The following is an 18927-nucleotide window of genomic DNA, read 5'->3' as shown; positions in this document are numbered from 1 at the left end:
AAGATGGGTAACGTAGTTCAACTAACACTTATACGCGTGTCAAGTTTTGGTGACCATTAATGGAAGAGCGAAATAAGAAAAGTATGATAACTCAATCTGTTATTCTAAAAAGAATTCATTTAAATAAAAATGACCGATTCGTATGCTTTAATCAGCTGTCAAATAACTACAATGTACCTCGGGAATAATAGTAGAACAAAAAAAAAACGTTTTTTTAAGAGAGCAGTTACACACACAACATTAAGTTCATTCGCTCGTTTCATCTTGTTTTAAAATTAACATATTACAACACAGATGAAGAACATTTTAGAGAAGGTAATTTAGAAGTCTAGGTATCCACAGGGCTTATGACCTGTCATTGGCTGGTTTAAGTGGCTACTATACACACTGTGTAACAATAACCATTCTGCCCATATTTGACCATCTATATTCCTTCAATTCTTTCATCTGTTGATGTTTGTGATGTTAAACTGTTGAGACCTTTATTTATGCGGGTGAGATTCATCTAATTGAATTATTTTACTTTAAAAGTTTTCTAAGATAACAATGGTATAATGATAATTAGGCAACTATTATTTCTAGAATTTTAATAAAAAATATAAAATTAAACATTGTCATTTTTGCTTTTATGTTCACATAAATATTTTATAGACTCTTGTCGTAAATTGTACTGATAAAAAATATATTGAGGAATTATTTATTTGTATTTTTATAGTTCATTTTTATTTAACATGTAAAACAATACATAAAGAAATAAAAATATAGAACAATTCAGGTTAAACTTGCCAAAAACGAGTCAGGCTCTTGGTTTTGGCACATGTGCAAAATAATTATCATCATCATCATTCTCTTTCTGGACCTAATGGTGCATAGAGCACTGCATTGGTACACCAATCGCTGTGTATCTTGATAATTTTTTTGTTACATAAAGGTAAGATGACCAGTCTTCCGCTTTGGGTACCAGTCCAGGGACTATGAAATATTCTAGGGCAAAAACACATTTTTTAAAATAAATATTTCATGTCGACTATGTCGGGAATCGAACCCGAGACCTCTTGGATGGTAGGCAAACGCGCTGATCACTAAACCACTAGGCCAGCCAAAAGACGAAATAATGTAAAATAGAAACATAAATGCATATCAAATAAAAATAATATATTAATAAATGGCTCAAAACTAAAAAAAACATAACACTCTTTTAAAAAAACAAAAATTATTAATGTTCATAAGCATATATGTAGGTGCGACATGTTTATTTAATACTGATCACTTAAACCAGCGAATTTCAGGTTATTAATCCTGCAAATGCCCAGACGTTCGTATTCCCTACTGAAATGTTCTCCTTCTCTGTTGTAATGTGTAAATATGGAAATTTATTTACCAAGGTACTATGTTAACCATTTAAATAGAAATATAGATCAAAAATGAAATTAAACAATAGTTTAGATTTTAAAAAACTAAAACAATTATTGATTTAGAATTTCATTATATGGGGATAAAGCCAGTACTTGTCTTTAAGGATTTGGGAATACCGAAAATTACATTGAAAAATATTTTGTTTGTCATTTAGGTACCTACGTCAAATTTTAGTTCAACGAATCATTTAATTTACCGTGAAAACAGTACAGAGATGAAAGGTACCTATAACTTTTTTCAATCGATTACTTTCTCCTTACCTGTCATTTCTGATTTTCCTTTGTGTTTTGTGATCCCTCACTGTTTATTTTTTGTAGAACTTGAAAAAATAATAATTGGCTTGGAGTGTTTCAGATCATCGTCATCATTGGCGACTGCCATTCGATGTCAAAGAGTCAAGGCATTCTTTTTTCTTCGTATTTTATTTTCTACACTTTTCAATTTAAATTGTCCTCGGCTTAAAAACCTACATAACGCAAGTAATGCGTAAAAATAATCGATTATAATTATACATATAAAATAATTCTTCTTCATTGATCTTGATAAAACTTGAAGCTTCAACATTTTAAAGGCTATTTAATTATTTTTTATCGGAATGAGGTGTTAGGTATTAATTACCCAAACATTTATCATTGACCATGAGAATAATGCTATCTTCTACGATTTAAAAACACGATTTGTATAATAAATAATTTTCTAATGTCCCGAGTAAATTTTGCCTATCCTTCATTAAAAAATAAGGTATTTTAAAAAAAAGTCACTCGTAAGACTTCATTTTCCTTGGTAGAATGCGATTTGCGTATTATTTACATCATTTCGTTACGGGCCAAAACTTTATTAAAAAAATACGCAAGTAATAGGAATTATTTCATTGATGCTGTAAACATTCAAGTACCTATCTACCTATTTAATTTTAAGAGGAAAATACTCCATAATAATATATTTACAATAATAAGAAATATAGGTGTGTGTAGTTCGATTAATTTTACCAAATATAATGTTTAAAATACTCTTCTTTAAATTTTATTTGTGTTACGATTATTTTGGTTCTACTCCATTATGAAATAAGCCCTTTGCGGGTGAAGTGATGAAATGACGAAATTTTTGTATTCAAAGTTTTAACTATATTTTTACACGACAATTTAGATATTTTTAATTAACGTAGATGTTTCGTACACAAAGAACGAGAAAAAAAGGTATTAGGATTTACCCCGTAACAGAAATGTAATATAAGCAATGAATTTATTTCACATTTATTATGTTAGTTAGTTCACTTTACTTGCCATGGGCTCAAATGAATAAGGAATTATTTTTTTATAAAACAATAACCCAATCTATAAAATTCCTATACCCAAGTTTATTTCAGAAATCTAACGAAAGTAAGTGTAATTATGAAATACTTTGTAAACTGTATACCCACGTAATATAATTGTCTTTTTCAGTGGCTGGTCACACTCGAATTAACTACGTCCCTCTGTTTTTCTGTCTGCTGCCTGTCGCCACTCTCGTGTGGAGATGGCCAGAGAGGCGGAGAGAGTTAGGCAATCTGCAGAGACCGGAGACTAAGAGAGTGGCTGTCGGCGGGAAGACTTGGCTAGATTGTTGGCGGGTCTAATGGCGGCATTCAGTGCTTCGAAAGACATAATGCACCCGACATTACCGCGCCGATTCCGCAGTACATTAGTGTTATTTTATACCGAGCACTCTCGGACTCCGGACGCGGTCATGCCATGATCTTGCATTCATGTTTTATCGACTTTATCGCATCGCGAGTGCTAACTTTGACGCTTTTTATCACGTGCAGTATTCACCGCGCGCGCTTTGATATCCCGCAATAAGACTTACTAAAGTGTTTTGTTTTAAATTTGGACATTTTATTTAAGTACAGCAAACACATTACTCGGTGATTGAATTTATAATTCATAAATTTTCATTCGAGTGACTGGAATTGAATTGGAAATAAAAAAAAATGGTGAGTGTTTTTTTATTTGTTTACGTATAGGTTGTAAGTTTGTCATGATCTAATTTAAAACATTTGTTTTTGAAATTTATATTCATAAATACAATACTTGTTTTTGATGTCTATAAGCGACGATATGACCTAAAAATGTATTGACAAATTTAAACAAAACTGAAATCAGATTTTATTTACCTTGTGGCCAAACATTTCAATAAATGTTAGTTTTTTTTATTTATATATAACCATTTACATATTTTTTGTGTCTACCGGTATCCGTTTCGAGACGTATCCGTCTATTCGTCAGATCAAAATTATACCAACAAGCGTTTGTAGTGGGATTCACATTTTTATGTAATTAGTGGCCTGAAGAAGAGACGCGTACGTTGCAAACCGATAGACGCAAAAAATTCGGCAGGTGGTTACATACGAATATTTACTAACATTTTTTTATATAAGATTTTCAAACCGCTTTTCAGTAGTGTAATTCAGGTGAGAAACTTTTGTTGGACTTTGGTGTAAACATAGTTATTAATTTTAAGTCATAAAACTATAGGTACATTATAAATAAAATTTAAATATTACGATGGTAAAATGTATTTTAATAATATATTGAACACTTAGTAGTTAAATGATATATAATGATTTTTTATGGTTGAGCGGTCATTGTAAAAAAAATCGTAAGACTGCAGAGCTTTTGTTAGATGCTACAAAAGCTCCGCGGAGATTTCTTAATTTTTTTAGTGCAGAATCATCTATCCTCGTTTTGTGTTATATATTGATGTTCTTTACATTGTTTAAAAAAAACTAAGCAGTGTAAAGTCCACAAACATCCATATATTTATTTCGATCAAAATAATTTATTGCAATTTATTTCATATTAATTGTCAACTTCGGATCAGAGGTCTGAGGTTTGCTCTCGATTCCACAACCTAATTAAAAACCCAGTAAATTGAAACTTTCAGTGAAATCGTAATATTCACGTCCACATTTTATTGTACCAAAAGCGTCATATACCTATCTAAGTACCTGGCCGCATATTTTATGAGATTTGCAAATTTTTGCGTTATTTTTTTCCTGTAATATTGCCTTAGTAGATAGCCAATTATCTTTTTTATTTTCTACTGATTATTTAAATTGTTATTATGTTAACAATATCGCTTACGATACTAATGAATACATTAATATTTGACTTTACACAAAACCTTAATTCTGGCCATGTCACTAATATGTTTGTGATTGGAGGCAGATATGATAAATGATAATATGTATAAATGCGGAAAAAGCTATGATTGTATGCCTATCTTCCCTGCTTTTCCCAGGGGGAAATATTGTTATAGCAGTAGTCATTGTAGTTTGTAGTGTGAAATAGAACCATAATCCTGGACGAGCGTTTTCGACTCGATTGACTTTCTCAAGTGAAAATTTGAATAAGAAAATCGATTGGGAATATGTCGGCCTAGTAGTGTTGTGGTTGGCGCATTCGCCTACCATTTTTGAAGTATCTCGAAGAGTCGGGGTGAAATGTTTGTTTTAATGGTGGTGTGACACTGCAGGATTTCACTGTCCCTGGACTGGTAGGGACCTAAAGCGTTAGACTGATCACCTTACCTTTCATGTTACAAAAAATAGCTAGATACGCTGCGAATGGAATACCAATACTGTGGCCTATGCACCACTGCGTGCGGTTAAGGAAATATTGATGGGTTGTAGTATTGCAATTAATTACGTTGATTATTTATCATGCTTAGAATACATGTTAACAAACGGTAGTACGATCAGAGAGAAGAAATTCCGATACTAATGATTCTTTTGAAATAAATAAAAAATACATCACGCCCATTATGTAACTATTTTTACATCTGCCTGTAATTCTTAATGAGCGTAATGACATAAATATTGCACAAAACTTTTGTATTAGTAAGCGGGCACTCACCTGTTGAAATGTGTATTTAGGAGTACCGTCAATGATTTTGATTTGTGTACATATATATAATGTGCTTTCGAACATTCTAAAGTATTTATCATAACGTAAGTATACCTACCTTCAAAATTCTTGTTATATAAATTGATAAATATTTTGTAATCATGATTATTTATAACCGTAAACATCTAAATGCAATTACGTAAAGTGTTAACACTGCTCTTCGCTTGTTCGCATCCTAGTTTTTTAGTTAGCGCATTTGCCTACCGTGTTAAAGGTCCCGTATTCGATTTCTGGTAGGATTGATATGAAATATTGATAAATAATATGATTTTTAATTGCAATATTTTATGGGGAAGACTGATTACCTAACTTTCCATGTAACAAAATTGATCTAGATACGCAGCAATTGGAGTGCCGATGTAGTGCCCTATGCACCACTGGGTGTGGGTGTTGGTAGAAAAGTGAATATTTAATAGTCTCTAGACTGGCTTTTTGCTTGGGAGTTTCTACTTCAAATGTTTTTCCCAAATCCTGGGCGCCCTATAATTTAACTAATACTCGTACCTTAACTAATTAAATTAACTTTATCAAATTTATTTTGTTTGCCTCGTATATTTAAAAATATTAATCCTAAAAAAAAAGTAACATAACTTTTTCAGTTAAAGGCTTTGTTTACTTTAATTACTTGACACCATCAAATAATCGTGCTAATTTTCAAAACTCCGGGCTTCTCTTTCCTCAATCACCTTTTTTTTAAATTTGCCTGTGCTTATCCTGAAAACAACCAAAGCAAAATAAATAGTTCTTTCGTATTTCGCTAAATTATTAAAAAGAAAAGTAGAAAAACACAATGGTATATTGTAGACTTTCTGGGAGTGGAAGCGGGAGAGAGGTGTTTGTAATTAAATTTGATTCAGTTATCGTTTGAAAGAAGACAACTTGTTATCAAAGAAATCAACACTGGTATGTTTGTTGGCAGACCTAAGAATTCTGGACATAGGGAAATAAAAACCATAGTTAATTTTATAGTTATCGGTATGAAAGAGTAAGTTTTGTCTGAGGTTTCTAGTTGAGATATTTAATTTTATTGAGCTCAGTAGTTCAGGCCCATTAAAGAGTGAGATGAGAATTTTACATAGGACTAGAAGGTCGGATTTATTTCGACGGTCTTGAAGAGAAGATATATTTAAGCTAGTTTCTAACTCAATTTATGTATATTGGTCTCTGGATAAGCCCAACCTCCATCCTATCTTTCTCAAAAACCGATGTTGAACTGATTCAATATTCTTGAAGAGAACATCATAATATGGAGACCAGATAACAGAGGAATACTCAGAAGAATAGGAATTATAATATTTATCCAATAAAATAACTAATATGGTTTTATGCTGCAAATTACATATTTCCATAGAATTATTATATACTACGCTCATTATTAGTATAATTTTTAGTAAATTTGAAAAATGATATATGGCGCAGCTTAGAATTCGATCACTCTACATCCACCCGAGATTATTTTTTTCTTTTACTAAGCCCTTATCATCTTGTAGATAGAAGCAAATAACACTATATTAACAAATTAATGTTAAGAGAGAGAGAGAACAAAAGAGAAATCAGAACCTTATGCAAATTGAAATACATGTAAAATTATATCAGATCTGACAGTAAAAATAACATAATAAAGAAATTTAAAAAACCTTATTTTCTTACTAAAGTACTAACTTATTTCCTACTCAATCAAATAAAGAAGTTACGAACTACCTTCGCCCTCCGACACCAATCGATAAAGTACATGGTACCTAAAAGACCCAAAAAGAATATAAGTTCTGTGTTGTATTTTAATTTTGTTTAAGATTTTATCCTTTTCATTTGTTTTGTTTACTGTAATATTTTTTTGCTCCCTCTTAACATTTGTAATAATCACAAGATGGTAAAGGAAAAATAAATCAATTTACAAAAGTTCTGTGTTTCTTGAGAAAATGTTTCTAATTAGTAAATTGGTATGTGTTAGGAGTTGTTTGCCCAAAATACGAGTACAATTTCAAAATATTATATTACTTGAACTAGCACAGAATATGTATTTTGTTCCGGAAAATACAAACATACGTTTTCAAAAAACGTTTGCATTAAAGAGGTGCATATTTAAAATGTTTTATGTATATTATATTTATTTGTTTTATGACACAAGCTCTTTATCTTCTTAAAACATGATTATTTTTTATTAAAAACCATAGAAACAGATGCAATTTATTATTACAATTTAATTTTAGGACAATGTAAAATGTACATATTTGTTACTTACTTTCTTTCTTGAGCACTTTTGTACTCACAATGTTTGTTATTTTGTAACCCATGCTATTCACTTTTTATCATTTGAGATTTCATATTTAGAATCAGGATATTAGGGTCCAAATATTCTATTAATATGTAGTATAAGTTAATAAATAAACGCTTTTTATATGTATACATAAGTGAGATCAAGATATATTGGCTATTTATCATATTATTGTTAATGTGTGCAATAATGTAGATCATCAATGATAGCATCTGAACCAATTTCTGAAATTGGCCTTCATAGCAAGGATTCCCTTCTAAACAATCACTTTTCATCTGCAGTCACATGACTTAGGATGTTTTATCACTTCTAATAATTTATAGAAAACAAAGGACATTAACTTAATAACTCTATGAAATGATTATGTAAAAAAAATTACTCGTATCAATAAAAAACGTATGAGGTTTACTTAGAAAAACAAAAGTAAAGTAAGTGAGACAATGATAAATTGAAAATTAAATATGTACTTTTTATGAAATTTATTAATAAAAAAAAGGTGTACCTCCAATTATTAATAATTTGCGAAATAACTTCTCTTTGGGGATAATACTATTATATACATGAAATATGCGTACATGTACTATTCTTAATTTGTTCTATAAAACTATATTAAAACATTCTATAAAACTATTGATTGCCATTTAATTATACTAGTTTCTGACACCATTATATTATTCTTACAATATGAATATCAAAATTAAGCATTTTCTTAATGATATTTATATATTTAAATTTTTGGTACAAAAATATATTTACAATGGCGGACTTATTGATAAAAGCAATATCTTCCAGCTAACCAAAATTACAAAAAAATTGTCGAAACTTAAACAAAAAAAGAAAAAATTTACCTACCTTCATAAATATTTTCGAATTGCTGCTGATGTTTAGCGCGCAGATAGACCTTGCACATATAAATTTATGAAATATTTTAAAAGCACTTTCGTTATACACATTGTATGATGAGAAATGTTCGATCTGATTAAAAGGAGACAGAAAGAGAATCTAAGAAAGAAAAGGAATAAAAAAAATTAGCTATGTTAGGGTTCTAAGGAAATATTATAATTATGATTCGGGCGTTTCTTGAAGGTGACGAAAGAGCGTGCATTTTTGCCCTTGAATTTATGATGATCTCCAAATTTAGTGATTAAAGTTTAAAGAAACTATTATTCTAACATGTTTGCTAAAAATTAACATTGAAAAACGTGAATACACCGTTACTTAATATGTTTATTGAAAAAACCTTATTATATAATATTTTTAATACGGGTGAAATCAGGAACGTTTATTTTTATGAGAATTTAAAAAACTTGGTCTTGTTAGGTACACAATTAAAATAATATTGCACAAGTTTTGTTCCAAGGAAAATTAAATGCGAAATATATTCGTGATTCTTACACCTCCGCTTAATGATATAAAGTAGATGGAAAACAATATTTCATTGCTTTGTTAATTTGAATGCCAGGACTTTTATTTATATGCACATCTGGACTTAGTAAATTATTATTCATTATCCCTAACATTTTCAGAACATTTAAGACTCACAAATAAAATATTTAGGTCTTGACTTCGTATTACAAAAAAATAAGACTCGTTTTAGTTAAAATCTTACCATATTTAATTGTTTTATATTTTGAAAAAAGTCTTGTAAAAGCTTTCACAAAATGATGTAAATATATTATTTAATAGTATTATAATGGTTAATTTGAAACTTGTAATTATAAAATACATTTCCAAATGGTTTAGATTTAGATATTATTGTAATTTGAATAATTTATTATAATAACAGATGTGAAATTAACGTTATATATTTAAAATAAGCACGAAAAAAAACAGTATTTGTAATACCAATATTTTTTTTAGTGTGTCCAAAAGTTGTTGACAAAAGCTAAATTACACTCCCTAGGAAGTTATTAAGATTGACAAAGGGCAAGAGCCACTAAAGGATTTTTTTTTAAATTTCACCAATGATACAATAGTAGGTGTAACGTTGGTTTCAAAACTCCACAGAATAGATCATACACGTATCTTTTATGTTTGAATATAGTGTGTAATAAGTGTCAGTTATTTCATTTGTAACTAATTTAATTATTTTATAGTATGAATTCACCAATTGTGGCCACTTTTCACCCACTTGTGGTCACGCTAATTTTGGCCATTATATTTGTGAAGGTTTTTCGCATGAGTGTAAATAAAAATATATTTGTGGTTCTAATTAATATTTTTACTAATGCAAATAATGAAGCCGTGGCGCAGTTGATTAAAAGGCCAACTGTGAAACTGGCTTTGCGGGTTCGATTCCTGGCTGTTAAAAGACAAATAAAATAAAAATAAGAATTTTTCTCAATTGATATGGGTGCTGTGGTGTATTTTTCATACCTTTCTTCCCTATAATTAACATTCTGATTTACTAGAGCGCGTCTAGAAGAAATTTAAAAAAAAAAGTCAATTTCTCTCTTCGTATTCCCACTGCTTTATTTAATTTTAATTAATTATTACTGACAGACCTTTGATTCCTTTTTCATAGACCTCATTTATATCCCCCCCTAGATTTACTGGAATTGGTTTGTTCCCGTATTCATGTATGTGGTCGACATGCCTAAAATACAGATCTCATTTTAATTTTGCTAGTTCTATAACCAAATAATTAATAACTTATGAACTCGCCTATCTCTAGACTCCATAGATATGGCAATGGGTATAAGGATTAGAATCATATATTATGTTTGGTGCCGGACTGGCTTATTATAAAAAAACCGCAATATAATTTTTCGACCCTTTTTCATGTTTGAAAGTGTTATTTTGTGTTTGTTCGTGCTCATCGTATTTTAGTTTTTGTAAAATAAATGATAAATAAATTAATATACTTCTAAAATGAAAGCTTAACTGGTTATTTATTTATTTAAAAAAAAAAAACTAAACAAAATGCACTGATGTGTAATTAAATAGAGACGATGATTCATAATATAACGATTATTTGAAATTATGTTTCGAAAAATGAGCGTTCTCACGTGTACATTGCCGTTCAAAACGCGGAGTAGAGTAAAAAAGACTAACTGTTAATGCCAGTTTACCGTAAATTCAAAGCTGTATGTCGCGCTTTTTAACGCCGCTTCACGTTTACTGATTACAAGTTAGGTTACGGAACTTAGTTTGAATTAGGACTTAGGCGGCCTCCGTGGTGTAGTGGTCAAGACGCTTGACTCACACATGGAAGGTTCCGGGTTCGATTCCCGGTGAGAACTGTTTTAATCATCCCGGTGAGAAAAATTTAATGTGATTTTTCTTAAGCCTTGGTGTTCTGTGATGTAATTCACCACTATAATTGTTGAATTTAAATATGAATAACTCCCTAGGGAGGCTATCCAGCCAGTCTGCAAGCATTTGGACATACTCAAACATTGTTGAATTAACTACCTGGTAAAAGAGGAAGTATAAAAATTGGAAAATTGTTTTCAAGCGTTACCTAGTAGGTGATTTGGTTCAGCAGGATGAATCTCACCCACGTGATAAAGGTTTCAGCTCTTTTACTTCACAAAAGTCAACAGATGGAAGAGTTGAGAAAATGTGGATGTTCAAACATGGGCAGAATGGTGAATGTTACAAAGTGACCACTTAAACCAGCCAATGGCAGGTCATAAGCCCTGTAAATGCCTATACTTCCATGTTCCCTTCTCAAAAATGTTTTCCTCTCTGTTGAAATAAATTTAAATATGAATAACTTCCTAGGTAGGAAATCCAGCCAGTCTGCAAGCATTTGGACATACTCAAACATTGTTGTATAAAAATAAAAATAACATTTTTTTTTGCACAACAGGCCGGGAGGCCCAATTACAGTTGTGAATTACATCGCAGAACACCCAGGCTTGAGAAAAATCACATTCAATTTTTGAGTTCTCACCGGGAATCGATCCCGGAACCTTCCGTGTGTGGGTCGAGCGTCTTGACCACTATACCACGGAGGCCGCATTGGACAATACCCTCATAATATTTGCTAAAGAGGAAATCACCTCAATACAAATTGTGCAAATTGAAAGTCATAAGTAAATAATATTTCGTTTTGATCATTAAAAAGTAGATCGGTGGTTCTAGAGTTCTAGACTAATAGTTTGGTCACTTTTTTACTAGAGCCGCTACCGTCGAAGACATAAAAACTGGTATCAAGATCAAGTATATTAAACTTTTTGCAGATTACTAGTGTGAGTCGGATGTATGGGTGTGTTTGTAAACATGTTTTTGTACTCGGAAATGACCGAGAAAGCTATTTGCGAAGGACGGTCGTTCATTTTAAGATCTGTTATATAATAAAAGAAGTAGTACCTAATATGCAAATACTACGGAATCCATAAACTTGACGTTTATTATAATTAATTGCTCTATCATTGAGAAAGCTATCTAAAAATGGCGATTCCGTTGTAATAATGCGTTCCTTCTTTGTCAAATGTATTATTTTAACATAAATATTAAAGCTTTCTAACTATTGTCAAATTGAAAGCGTTTTATAGACTAGCGGATTGAATTAACAAACAAAATATATCTTTTCTTTGTATTTTATTTTCTTAAATTCTTTTGTACCTCAGACATTATTAAACGTTAATTTTTATTGAACACTGGTCTTAAACTGATAATAAATTGACTAAGGTCATAATACTTACAATATTTGTTAAATTTTATTGAAACATATTTAAAGCTGGCTTGAAATAAATAGCATTTGCCTACCATGCAAGAGGTCTCGGGTTCGATTCCCGACATGGTTGGTTAGATATATTATTTTAAGGGTGATTTTTTCACTAGAATATTTCATAGTCCCTAGACTGAAGCGTAAGACTGATCACCTTACCTTCATGTAACAAAGATAATCAAGATATGCTGCAATTACTGTACCAATGCAGTGCCCTATGCACCATTAGGTGTGAAAATGGAATGATTATGATGATGATAAAATATAAAGTTCCATGTTTTAAAAAATATATATACATATTAATAAACAAAAAAAAATCATTTTTATTTTTATACGTATATCGTATTATCAGCACTATGATTTTTTTGAATTTTGTATTTCTGAAATAACTCTACATGTGACGCCAGAGGTTCTTCTCTGTCAGTTCTCCTGATTGGTTTGTTTACGGTAGCAAACCGGATATCCTTCACAGCTCTCATTTCATTGTTTGGTTCATATGTATATATTTTTTTATTATTTTTTTCGTACATTTTCAAGAAACTTTGCAGTACAATTTAATGCTCTAATTTTTAACACGCGCAAAAAATCATTTTTTTATCTTATTTCCCGTAGGGCTGAAGTTCCTCATTTAAAAGGACAAAAGGGATTGGCTTCAAAACAAAAAAACCAGCCAGAAACTGTAAACTAAATAACGAACTTTTCTTTATAGTACCGACTAATAACATAAGCAGAAAAAAGAAAGATGTTATTAGGGATACCAGTAATATAAAAATATTTTTTACTTCGGTAGGTATGTGAGTAAAAAAAAATTGAATTTCATGTGTATTTAAATATGTACACCCGGGCTCAAAGGTTTAAGGATACTTACAAGTCAGATAAAACTTATGTATTTATACAGGTTTGTTTTTTTTTAAAGGAATAACCCGCTAAGCCCCTATTTTCGAGGCTTGTCAGTAAGTAAGAAAAGGGAGGATATAGAAGGAAGTAATGACAAATACACCACAGCATCCAGATCAATTGCGAAAAAAAATTTTAGCTACTGGCGGGAAACAAACACGCTACGCCAGTTTCACAGTTGACCGTCTAATCAATTGAGCCACGGCGCGGCGCCTGTCTTTATGACATTTACGGCCCAAGTCAATTACAACACTTAAATTAAAATATACATTATATATTCAAGAAACTGAACAAACAGAACATAAAGGTATACAGAATATTTAAATTAACACGATCTACATTTAAGACTTCGAGATAAGCCGTGCCAATCTTTCATCCCACACTGTTTAGTGGCAAAGAGATCTATGAAAAGCGGGAAGATCTATTCCAAAGAAATCCAAGTTGTGCGACGAATTGACTAAAAAGGCGCTGTGGCGCAGTTGGTTAGACGGGTTTCTGTGAAACTGGCGCTTGAAAAAAATTCAAGTTATTTTTCTCAATTGGTCTGGGTGTAGCGGTATATTTTCATATCTTCCCTCCATACCCACACTTTCCCACATGCTGAAAGGCCTCTAAAATCGAAGCTTCGCTTCGGTTATTCCTTGAAAAAAAACTTTTTTTACGTTTGCTGGTGTGATATCTATTAATTTAATGCAAACTATGCCATGTCAATTAATAAATCAACATGGATTTTCTAGTGAGTCGGGGCAAGTTCACAGGCATGGGTCTTTCTTGATTGTTTCACTATAAACTGTGTCTGTCCCGTATAAATGAATGTAAAATGTTATTAGTAAATTCATTAAATTTTCCTTTTGTTTTCTTATCGAAACTTTTACAATTTTACAAAATTTTAACCAAAAATTTTTTTTTACAAAAAACAGTGATACTTTCACACGTTTTTATATGAAACTGCTTTGGATATACCTATTACTTAATTTGACCAAAAACGGCACACGTTTGTATCTACATACTTTGAAAGTTTACGTGATTGATACGGTAGATTATATTGCGTGTGTCTTGTAGCGTAAATAAATAATACAACACACATTCCATGAACTTGTAGCGTTGCCAATACCAAGTAAGTACTGTGTAAGTCTTTTCTGTCCGGGTGGAAGGTTGAAGAAAGGCTTTACTTGACCTTCCTTGACACGGCGAGCAATGTATGCGCACCATTGTACAGTACCAGCGCCGCGCCGGCGGCTCTTAAGGTTCTTGGGTGGCTGATTCACGCCTCGTTCTTCCACTATTATTAATCCATTTGAATTTATGACATTTCTTCTCGCGAGACACTAAGTAATTGAGACTAGTTTATATTTTTTTGTAGCGGCTTAAAAATATGGTGGAAAGAACTTTGATATTTTTTTTATATATGCTACAATTTATTTTAGAATTACAATTTTAGCATTATTTTACTGGTCAATTCCCATTACGTAATGATAGACTTAATATCAACATTTTATCAAACTGCATAAATTTGGGTCTCTAGAACTCTAAATCCTGCTAGATAATTTAATACTTTAAAAACATCTAAGTAAACAAAAACATTTTAAAAATCGTATTTCCATGTTTATTTATTCACTAACGGTTCAAATAACCTTTTCCAAAAAAATATTTTACAGAAATAATCACAGCAGTAAACAATTTATAATGTAATAAATAATATGAAATATAAAATAATAATTAGAGTTTAACAATTAAGTAAAAAAAAAAACATAACATCTCGTAATTAAAAATAATAGTTAAGATGAGAATATCTTATGTTCTAAATAAAAATATAAGAAAGTAAAGTTGAAAATGATTTAACATCAAAATTAAGTGGTTAGCATTCAACTGGATAATAATAAAAAATAAAAATAATGCAATAATAATACTTTCTAAATAATATGTTTTTTAGAGCAAATTAAATAAATAACACCTTTATTTTATCAGTTGGTTGAAAGAAGTTGCCATTTGGCAATATATCCGCCGATGTACAATTAATATTGTGTACAACAAGTTAAAATAAATACGTATCCAATGAATCAAAGCTAAGTTTCATAATATATTTTTAAATAAATCCATTACTTTTCTAAAAAAATACCGATTGAGGCTTCATTTTAATTCATTAACAGAATTTGCATTGAAAATATCGATTATTATTTGTTCAAACTGATTTCCATACCTATGTAACCTAAGTATAGGTGAGTGCATTTTTAATTAATGAAAAATATTTTTTAAAAAAATCTGAATATCATAAATATATATCTTTAGTGTGTACCTAAAAATGAAATATGAAACAAAAAACACGAATCGGTAATGTTTTTTTTTCTTTAATTAAAAAGCGTTACGAAGTAAAATGCTAATCTGAACTTACGGAAATAAATAAATAAGAAAATAATCTATGGGACAAATAAAGCAAACATTATTCTGTAGTATGCTTAGCAATAATAATATTGTGAATATCCTGTTCTCATTAATTTACAATAATGGTATCATACAAAAAAAGCGTTAAATTACGTTTAAAATATATCTAAAATATCACGAATATTTCGCTAAATTTTTAAATAGGTACAACAATTAATAAAAATATGTTTCTGTTGTTTGTTCTCAATTTTTTTGACTTTCTGAATCAAAGTTTTTTAAAACTGTTCGTTACTTCTTACCATGGTTACTGGGTAACCAATTTAACGAATACATAATACCTACACACTTTCGATTCTTCTCCAGAGGTGTTCGCAAGGAAAGTTATTTGTTTCATAATGTAATTTTATTTTATCATTCTCATAAATACCTCAATCAAGTATTGTTTTAGTGAAGACATATCAACGTGTTGGCTCTCGTTAACAAAACACTAACGAACTGTTAATTTATTTATAAATTAAATTGACTTCGTTGCGATAAATTAAGTGATTATCATAGAAATAAAAACAGGCCAGAAACCACATACGAGCATCAAACAGAAGGCAACTAAACTACTCATAAATGAGTGGTTTTACGTTTTGACCCATTACTTTTTTTATAGACGTCGCTCAGTACGCAACTCCTGATTTGAATTCAACTGTGCCGTGCTGTGTCCTTTTAAAGTGTAGGAATACTGCTAGGATCTTAAAGAAACAGGATAGGATCACATTTCATTGTAATTAGCAAATAAATGTGTAAGTAGCAAATACATTACTTAAAAATTGAATTATTTTTCCATCTGTCAGATTGTCGAAGAAAAGAAAATGGACGTGTCGTTAGTGTTGCCAGGGTAGTAAATTGTTTTACCCTACTTTGCTCATCTAATGAGAGAACTGATGAAAAATGGACCTCGGATTAAACAACTCTGTGGAGGACATTTGACCGACATTATCTTTAAAATATGAAATATTATTTAAAACATGATATAAAAATATCAGTTTTATGTAAAATAAAATTTGTTTTATATTTTAAGTTCAAAGTTACTCTTATTAAATGACTTTTTATTTATCTACTCTGTTGTGTCAATCAATATTTCCGCGTGCACAATAATATTTTAGAGAAATCAACAGATTGCTTTTTTTTTTAACCTTACATTTGTGTTATTATATTTTTTCCCATCGTGCAACATTACGCGGCGACTCACGAATGCGCGCGGCAAAAGTGGGGTATGGTGGGGGAATTTTCGGACACAGTCCGATGAGTATTAGGTAGTAAGTATTTTTAAAAAAGAATAACAGTATTTTCTCAGTATACTTTTTCTGTAAATATATAAGTTCGTTTATTTAAAATTATTATAAGGATCTCAATTATTGTAATACTAGCATAAAAATAAAATGGTTCTAGAAGATGTGAAATTTTGTTTGAATGATTTATTTCCATTTTATTCATATAGGTACTTTGTTTACTCAATAAAAAAAACATTAAAAAAAATAACCTTTGTTTTTATGTTTTTAATTTGGTTATTTGTAATATCAATATGTGCCTATTTGTAATAAGTAAATAGATACCGAATGTACTCAACAAACATGCTTCTTTGTGTACATAAAACAAATATGTGGTTTTGTTGAAAAGTGAAATGCAAATAATGTTAGAAGATGAATGAAAGGATTCAATATATCGGCAATTTACTCTTCAAAACTCGTTTCTGACCGGTCGTGTCGCATTTTCGAATATTCTCGTACAGTAATCATAAATACTCCAATATCACGTTTTGATTTCATAGCACGCTATAACGACGAAAAAATTATAAATGTCAATATTTAGAAATCAACTAAACATACGTAATAAATAAGAAATTCTTTACTCATGTTTATATGAAGAATATGTGTACTATAAATTATAACTAAAGACTCGTTTTATGTAATTTTTTAATAAAATCACATATTCACAATAAAATCACAAGGTGGAGAACACCTTGGAGAAGGTGATATGGAAGTCTAGGCATTTACATGGCTTATTTGAATTTGAATCAACTTTTCCATTAGTTGATTTTTGTGATGTAAAAAAGCTTAAACATATATTCATGTAGGTGAAATTTATCTGACTAATTATATTACTAACGTATTTTATTTTAATCGAAATCCGGGCATATTTTATGAAAAAATAATCAGTTCAGTTCAGTGCCGAAAATCGGCGTTTTTTACAGCAATTAATACAACGTGTAGGTATGTTCTGTTTTCAAAACAGTGAAAAGAGGTACAGTCAAGTAAAATTATTTGTAGTACAAATATGTAATATTAAATTATTGGCAAAACATATTAGATACTGTCTAGTCTCACTAGGTGTGGTAAATGCCTGTTCTGAGGTAGGCAGCATTTTTTTTATTTTTATAAATATAATGTAGCATATTTAGTCTTAGTAATGTGTAGTAGTCTAAGTAATGATTTAAATATAGAAATCTTAAATAAGATGAAATAATATTTGTAAATATTAAAATCTTACAAAAATTATGGAACTAAAAAAATCAAGCTGTCAAGGTGCATAAAACTAAAAAAAAATAGAAAAAGTCTAAGAAGGTAAAAATGATTGAAAAATAATAGAATCCAGTAAAATATAATAATAATTGAAATTTGATAATACTAATAAATGACAGGCGCCGTAGCGCAATTTATTAAACGGCCAACTGTGAAACTGGCGTCGCGGGTTCGCGGTTGAAAGAAAAAAATAAAAGAAAAATATTTTTAATTGGTCTGGGTTTTGCGATAAATTATTTCAAACTTCTTTCCATATCATTACTTTCCCGCCTGCTGACAAGCTTCTAGAATGGAGGCGTGGCGGGTTATTTCTTTAAAAAAAAAAAAAAAACATTTTCGAATATACGACACACTGACAAAAAAAAATATGAATCACACACTAAGTCTAAATTGCTGCTCCAACTGGTTTCTAAGTATTTTTAAAAGCCATTGGTTTTATGAACTTTTTTTTACACATTATACACGTTAGGTACATATATTTTCTTTATAAATTATAAAACAGCATCAGAAATTTTCTTTATTCAGTTGTCATTTTTTTTTTGTTATTTTCTCTTCCACATAAATTATCGTAAGTTACAAAATGACAGCATAACTGGGTTTATTTTCTTAAAATATTTATTTAGGAATATGTTAAATTATTTTTTACTTTTTTCCAGCTTTTTTTGCTTCGTGATTATTAGATGCTTATTATTCTTAACTGATATTCAAATATGGAAAACTTATTTATTTATTCATTATTTTTTGTAGAAAATAATCAAAAAAAAT

At 30.1% G+C, this 18927-nt stretch overlaps 1 protein-coding gene across 1 annotated transcript in view; it reads left to right on the top strand.

Annotated features, from left to right (window-relative positions):
• The first annotated feature begins 2973 nt into the window (after positions 1–2973).
• The window catches only part of LOC148274799 (uncharacterized), a 117170-nt gene continuing 101216 nt past the window's right edge, over positions 2974–18927 (top strand). The window contains exon 1 of the mRNA XM_088236587.1: positions 2974–3388. Coding sequence (XP_088092713.1) covers positions 3386–3388 — 3 coding nt within the window. The 5' untranslated portion in view covers positions 2974–3385. The remainder of the gene's footprint in view (positions 3389–18927) is intronic.

The sequence above is a fragment of the Micrasema longulum genome, unplaced genomic scaffold, assembly GCF_059751315.1.
Source record: "Micrasema longulum isolate JH-2025_06_02 unplaced genomic scaffold, ASM5975131v1 h1tg001578l, whole genome shotgun sequence".
Taxonomy (NCBI): domain Eukaryota; kingdom Metazoa; phylum Arthropoda; class Insecta; order Trichoptera; family Brachycentridae; genus Micrasema; species Micrasema longulum.
This window is presented reverse-complemented; position numbering and strand designations above follow the sequence as displayed.